The sequence below is a fragment of the Lolium rigidum genome, chromosome 1, assembly GCF_022539505.1.
Source record: "Lolium rigidum isolate FL_2022 chromosome 1, APGP_CSIRO_Lrig_0.1, whole genome shotgun sequence".
Taxonomy (NCBI): Eukaryota; Viridiplantae; Streptophyta; class Magnoliopsida; order Poales; family Poaceae; genus Lolium; species Lolium rigidum.
The window spans coordinates 219,054,510-219,061,707 of NC_061508.1; the positions used below are offsets into that span (position 1 = coordinate 219,054,510).

A 7,198-nucleotide genomic window follows, 5' to 3' on the forward strand; every position below is an offset into this window, starting at 1 on the left:
CATTCGCCACTATAAAAGATGTGCGTTTTAACTGATAAACTGTTTCAAATAGCTTAAGCTATCTTTTGCTGCTCTTTTTTACATTGAAAAATATCAGCACATACAATGTTGTCCACCTTATAGAATATAGAGCAAACAATTTAGTTACTGTCCTTCAGCAGAGAATAACAAATATTCATATTGCACCAGAAATAAACAAATTGTGTGTGCTCTGCACCCGCATAAACAGTAAATACCAAACATAACAATTGTAAGCAAAGAAAGCTGAACAAAACCTTCTCTAGTCAGAAAAGTCAAACAAATGCCAGGTGATCGTAGTTAGGCTCTTCGTCTCAGCACTATATATAATGGCAGTACAGCCTGCTACAATTAGGAAATATACAACTATAATCTCTTCACAAACTCTTAAGGAATAGCTTACAAGTATACAACAATGGTCTGCTGAAGCCTCAAGGTGTTCAGCCATGAATATTTTCCCTCCAGGGAAAAAGGTAAGAAAAAGAATCATGTATGTGAATTCTTGCTATTAAGTGGACATTTCAGCCGAAAAAGGGCAGCAGTAGAAGAAGTTTCTCCGCAAAATGGCCACTAAATTATCCCTGACTACTCTCTATAGCTGAGTATGTGTTGCAGCTTCTGTTGTAGATTAACTTTTAGTACAAGGAGGCGCCATGCCTTTCTCTCCTTTTGCAGCACTAGTCTCCAGAGACATATTCCTTTTGTGTGTAGTACTTGTCTTCACTCGCCTTCTTTTTCAAGTTTCTTTTCTGTTTACAGAAATTCCCAAGAATAAGAATGTTTAGTAGGAGTAAAATGTGTTTAAGCTAACTAAAATAGAAAAATGAATTGTGTATTTATCAAGTCCCTGGGAATGTAGTAATGTGTACCTTGTATGCTTCGTGGTTATCAATTATTCTTGTAGCCACTGAAACTGATGTTATTGTTTTGGGGCTTGTGACTGTTTGGAAAATACCAATACTCTTTGGAAGGGCATAAGGATCAACTTCAACCTGCAGAATGAGTCCATCAAGTTTTAAATTTGTACAACTAATTTAGGTAAGTCGCCATCAGGATACATTAGATTGTGATTAAGTGCTTACTACAGAACTGCCCTCGGCTACTGTCCCATGCACAACCAATGAAATGTTGAACGTAGTGATCTGCACCATTTGACAAAAGAGAAGATTTGAGGGTCTGCTAACAGCAATCGCTGCACAGTATACAATGTAACCATTCTTGAAACTTAACCATTAAGGTATGAGAAATATACTGAATCAACTCACAGAAATTTATAACATACCATATCCCTTGAAACTTCTCGTGGTGCGCCTATTATAACTTCGTCAACATAGCGACATGCAAGCACACTAAGAGTACGCTCATGGAGATGCATGATAGGACGACAGCCTCTTCTTTCCCTGGACAATTGGTTCTCATAAGGATGGTATATTTTTTTGCGAAGAGAAGCTAAGTAACATGAACTGTCTGTTCTTTTATTAACACAAATAACAGGAATTCGTCTGGTACATATAGTTGATCCATTGATGGTGAACAACTTCAACTGATAACTGCAAAAGATATTAAATACGCACCTGATGGCCTGGTCATCATGAACACCCACAAGAAGGAAGTCACCAAGTTGCCTAGCACTTCTGAGGATCTGCATTAGACAATAACATGAAATATGTTCAGCGGCAAGATATGAACCACACTCAAGACCAAATTTAGCGAATTACTTATGAGAAAATAATTTTCATCAGAATCAAAAAAGGTACCTCAACATGACCAGCATGGAAAAGATCAAATGCGCCATCTATATACACGACGCGAGCACCTGGCGAAGGAGCCTGAACGCACATGAGAATATTTTTCAACAAATGCAATACAAGGTCATCATCACAGAAACATGCAAAATTGAATTGTCAACTTTCTACTTTCAATGTTAGCATTAACAACACCATGAATGTAATGGTACAGTGGAGGCGTTAAATGGTAATTTTATGCTTAGTTGGACAATATATAGCAGACCAATCTTTCTGCAAATGCCATAGAACGCTGAAAAAGAAAAGCAGTAAGGGTGACAGCTGGGGATGAGTTCCTTAAATTCGCATACCTGCCCATTTGAAAACTGCATGATTCGGCGAGAAGTTGGAAGAAAATTAGATAGCTGACTTTTCATTTGGTCACTTGATTCTGCTCCAGCAGTCTCAGTAACACCATCTTTATGCTTGAATGTTAGCAATATCCTCCCTGTGTGGGATGAAATTGTTCCCATGTAAGATTTTGAATGCATAAAATAGGACACTGTCTAGAATGATCATGTAAAACATTTTCAAATAATTCATGATATGCTTTTTCACAAACTTCAAAACGGTTTGCAACAAGAAAATATCTGGTGCCAAAATTAATAATGATGTTACTAATCCATATGATCATCTTACCAACTATATCGGTGCTTGAGACACCTTCAGTACGCTTGATTTGCTTGTATCGTCCAGCCTTCTTTGCTAAGGCATAAGCATCAGTTCCATCAGGTAGAAGACAGGGATCATCTCCATGTATAATGTAATCGATGTTGTATTTATTGAAGAGGGTATTCATAAATTCTTCTGTAATCTCATAGGGTGCATTGGGAATGACCTCATCCACCCACTTTAATCCACTAACAAGTGTTAACCTAGAAATAAAAAACATACAGAGAAAATTGAGAGCTTGAACATTTATCAAACATCAGTATAATTTCCAGTTATGGTAAAAATAAGATAGGTTATGCCATCTCTATTTTAGCTTATCAGGACCATAAGTCTGAAGTTGGTCCCCTGAAAGGTAACATAACTTCACCAATCTCATAGTTGAGCACTGACACACAAAATAGATTCAGCAGATTTTTGTAGTATGCATCAAAAATAGTAGAGAATATTCCCAGCTCTAATGATGAAGACCAGGAGTCATATATTTAGATAAAGTTAAGAAAAATCGAGGACTCTTAACAAGTTTTCAAGCTAATTTGCAATCCTGCAGCTAACAATGTCAACATATGCTTTGTAGAAAAATAACACGGAGTAGTGTATTTCATAGGATAAAGGAAATAGTGTCTATAGTACCTCTCTTCCATGGAAAGCACTGGCGGGCCCTTATTCGCCACAATTTCCTCATCACTGACAACTCCCACTACCAGTTGATCTCCTAACAGCTTGGCCTGTCGCAAGGCGTTTGCGTGGCCGTAGTGCATGAGGTCAAAGCACCCATCCATGTACACTCTCACGGGCCTTTGCCGTTCTCTCTTCCTGGGAAGTTGATCCAAATATGGCCAAAAATATGGAGCAAAAGGCGCACCGATTCCTCCAAAATAGCCAGTGGATAAGCAAAGAATCGCCACAGTGAGCATAACTCCCCCGATCCCGAAAAACTGCGAATAGTATCCGCCGTTCCATAGCCCCTGGTTGTTCTCAAATGCTAGCAAACCCATCATCATGCTGAGCCGTAGATGTATCGTCCTAGCGGTGCTTCTGGAAAACAGGAGTAAATGGCCAAAATGAGACTCCAGAGTCGGTCGACGGATCGTCACGGCAAGAAAGGGTAGGCATATATATAATAGAATGAAAAGGAAATGGAAACATGTCATTGTCCAAACTATGGGGACGCGAACAACTCCTTACAGATTAATTTCTCTGTTGTGTTCAGAACAAGAAAGGGACTTGATGGTCAGATGGGCCTTTTTGGCTAGTTTGTAAATTACAGTACTATTAAACGGTTGACAGGTATTTAACGTACTGCCGCGATCAAGTGTATTTCTGAAGGTGCTTAGCTGCGAAGCAACGAAGTCTTGTTGACCTAATCGTAGCCACGAGATATTTCAGAGAACTACAGTTTGGGACCGGAAAAAAAGGTTGAGGATCCAGAGCTGAAGAATCCATGCTAGTACCAGCAGATATTATTTATTCTATATTTGTTGTTTCCTAGGAAATATTATTATTCAATAACGTCAATAATTCAGACGACTGCGATAATAAAATAAAACAACTCGAGGAAGCAGGAACATGCTGACAGTTGACAGACATATGGCAACTTGGCGAAGCAGCAAGAACGAAACCAAGTGACTGGTCATCCGAGCTTTTAACGAGTGGAAATCTGGCGGGGGTAGAACCACGATACTTCTGAAACCTCGAATCCTAACTCACCGAAATCAAGCGATCGGAAATACCGAAAAGGTAGCACCTAATTTTCCTGCTGCAAACAGCAAGCTCAAGCTTTGCGCTTCAGCAAAGTACGCCCAGGCCAGCTAACTAAGCAAAGCAGGCAAGCAGCAGAATCTAACTGAAAGGCGAGGGCACGGCCGACACAGCCGAAGCGCGAGCGGCCGAAGTTCCCCAGAATTCAGGAAAGCGGTGTTCCCATTGCCGGAAAAAACAGCAGAATGCGATCAGATGCGTGCGTCCGCCCGGCGCCGATCCCGTCTTGCAATTGGAGGTGGCAACAAACAAATACCGAAACAAAAGCGGGGAAATAAGAAAGCAGCTGCTAGATGCGCAAACAGGGAGCAGGTACGCACCGGAACACGGGGCCGGTGAAGGCCGGGATGAGGCGAACGGCGGCGCGATTGTGCTCTGCTGCAGGGATCTCCGCCGCGGCGGGGCTGGGCGGGGAGGAGGGAGGAGTCACGAGTGTGGGTGGCAGAAGAATCTGTCTCGGTGTCTGGCTTGTCTCCTTGTGGTTTTATGGAAGGAGGAGACGAGAGCCGCAACTTGGCTCCAGCCTCCTCCACCAACTGATTCTCCGGCGGGCCCACCTGGATGGAACCTTCTCCTTTGCATCTATACCTCCTGCTACTGTACAAAAAGTTTGTGCCTCCTTGCCGCGTCGAGAAAAAGAAGATTAGGAATTTAGGAGTCCATGTGCTCGGGTGGATGGCGCGATCGAGTCGACATGTTGTTATTTTTCCAGTATTGAGAAATCAGTTTGCGATATTTGTAGCTACTTGACAAGGGTGCCATGTATTTTCTTGTTTTCAGAATCATTATATTTCCAGCTTTTCTTTTCTCTTAGAGGAGGGGAACGGAGTCTCGGCCTTTGCAACGAGCGATGCACATGCATGGTTTTTTCTTTCATAATGCAAAATCCAGCAATCTAAAATGTTTGTCTCGGAAAAAATCTAGCTAAGGAACTGTAACTTTTGCTGGGTGACCGTCTCGACTTCCCAATAAAAATACCTCTTGCAAGACAGATATGTCAAATTAAGGGTTCATTCTAAATCTCCATATTTGAAATGGTTCCTCTCACGCATCTCATCAAAGGTTTTTCCACCCAAATGTTTGGTTTCCCTTCTTCTTGAGTATGCTCTGTATTTGCCAATTGATTTTGTGACATGTTTTGCAGCGATTAACTGTATCACGTGTTGGTACGTAATACCAAAATTACACAAAGATAATGTTGTTTACCGTATTTCTGCTTATTGTTCCCCTATTCATTCAAATTAAAACATTTGAAGCAAACTAATCGATGCTAGTGCCACCATTCCTATATATCTCGCGTACTAGGTTTGCTAAAACATCCTTCTTCTATTAAGAATTGTTTCTGTTAATATAGGATTTTATACGACATGGTTACCCCACCTCCGGCTACGCGTTGAGTTAATATGATTACTTTGGTTCGATTAATACGGCTTTTCAGTAAATATGATTTTAATACTTCGGTAAATACGGTTTCATATAAAAATACGGTTCGGTGTCGGTAATAACCATATAAATTCGGTTCGGTTTCGGTAATAACTAAATTAACCAGAGTTGACACAAATTTTTGAATGACGCCTATTTTTTATGGACATATATTTCGTTTATATATCTTTAAAGACTAAAATAATTATGTTATGGGAGAAAGAAATGATAACTACTGAAAATGCGGCCAAAATAAAAATTTGCAGCATTGTTAGTCTATTTAGGACTTGAACTAACAACCTATCCTCAAATAAGTATACTAACTAGTCCATAGCATCACGCTGGAGTGCTTTCCTTGAACAATACGCACTTCTAGACGAATATAAAAGGTTAACGCGCATGTGTGATCGGCCTGGAAAGCGAAATTGTTCGTAGGGCTGGGCTATTCGGTTTTCTTCCGGTTAACTATGTTTTCTGGTTTTTAATTGAACTAACCGAGTTGTGTATGGTTAGCACTTTTACTACCTGAAACCTAACCAAAAAACCATTGAAACTGGAATTCGGTTGCGGTTAGGTTTTTTTTTGTGCGGTTTTTAGTTTCAGTTCGGTTATGTGCAACTGGTACCCACTCCAACCGCTCTACTGCATGCAAAGTGTTAGGGAATGTACTATCGGCCTGTTTCTAGGTTCTCAGCTCGATTAGCTACAAAATGCCTAACTCGACACATAGAGTAGCAGGCATGTAAGTTGTAATATCGAGCTAGCCAATTGTACGCTAATTGACTATGCAAACTGGTCTTAACGGCATTTTGACGTGTGAAGATATGGAGCTTCGAAACAACACAAGCAGACATTCGAAGAGCTCTAGATTGAACAACACACATTGAATGGATAAAAGTGCTTCCAAATGCCCATGTTTCTAATTAATCTGGCTTTAGCGATTGCTGAACCTCTAGTAACATACAGTAATGTATTTACTACATAACATTTCAACCTAAAACACATCATTATTTATATCACCATTTTATATCTTTTTTGATGTGATGGGGGGGAGGGGGGGCATGGCCCCCATACTCCCACGAATAATCTGCAAGAAACAAAATGGTCTACAATCCTCGAGGAGGAGCAAACACAATTCACTCTGATAATGATGGACACTTGTCAAGTCCATTAGAGTACATAATGCATCGATCGAATCGCCAAGACGTGCCCACCAATAATGATAATCACTTTTCAGCTCTGCCATAAAAATCGATATAAAAAATGAATACATCATCAAATCGTCAAGCCATAATCCACCGATGGGTACGTGGTGTACATATTTTGTCACATGTAGACATGACCATTATCGACCAAGCCACTTCTGTAGGAGTTCTTCACGATCCAGAAGTGACTATCCGTGTTGTGCCCCTTCGCCTAACGCAAGAAGGGCATGGTCTAGATTTGTAATTAATGTAGTGACCAACAAAGACTTCGTTGCTCAAGTGTTTAAACTCATGTGAGATATTGTCAACAAAGATGATCACCACAACTATTGGATTTGA

General features: G+C 40.5%; 1 protein-coding gene across 1 annotated transcript; it reads right to left on the reverse strand.

Annotated features, from left to right (window-relative positions):
- Window positions 1-309: 309 nt before the first annotated feature.
- On the reverse strand, window positions 310-4,674 carry LOC124690217 (ethanolamine-phosphate cytidylyltransferase-like). The gene is made up of 10 exons (XM_047223635.1): window positions 4,553-4,674; window positions 3,105-3,509; window positions 2,442-2,677; window positions 2,114-2,250; window positions 1,776-1,847; window positions 1,593-1,660; window positions 1,301-1,418; window positions 1,101-1,160; window positions 888-1,010; window positions 310-767 (listed from the first exon to the last, which is right to left on the reverse strand). The coding sequence occupies exons 2-10, from the start codon at window positions 3,473-3,475 to the stop codon at window positions 696-698; spliced, it is 1,257 nt and encodes a 418-aa protein (XP_047079591.1). The 5' UTR covers window positions 3,476-3,509; window positions 4,553-4,674; the 3' UTR covers window positions 310-695.
- Between the last annotated feature and the right edge of the window lie 2,524 nt (window positions 4,675-7,198).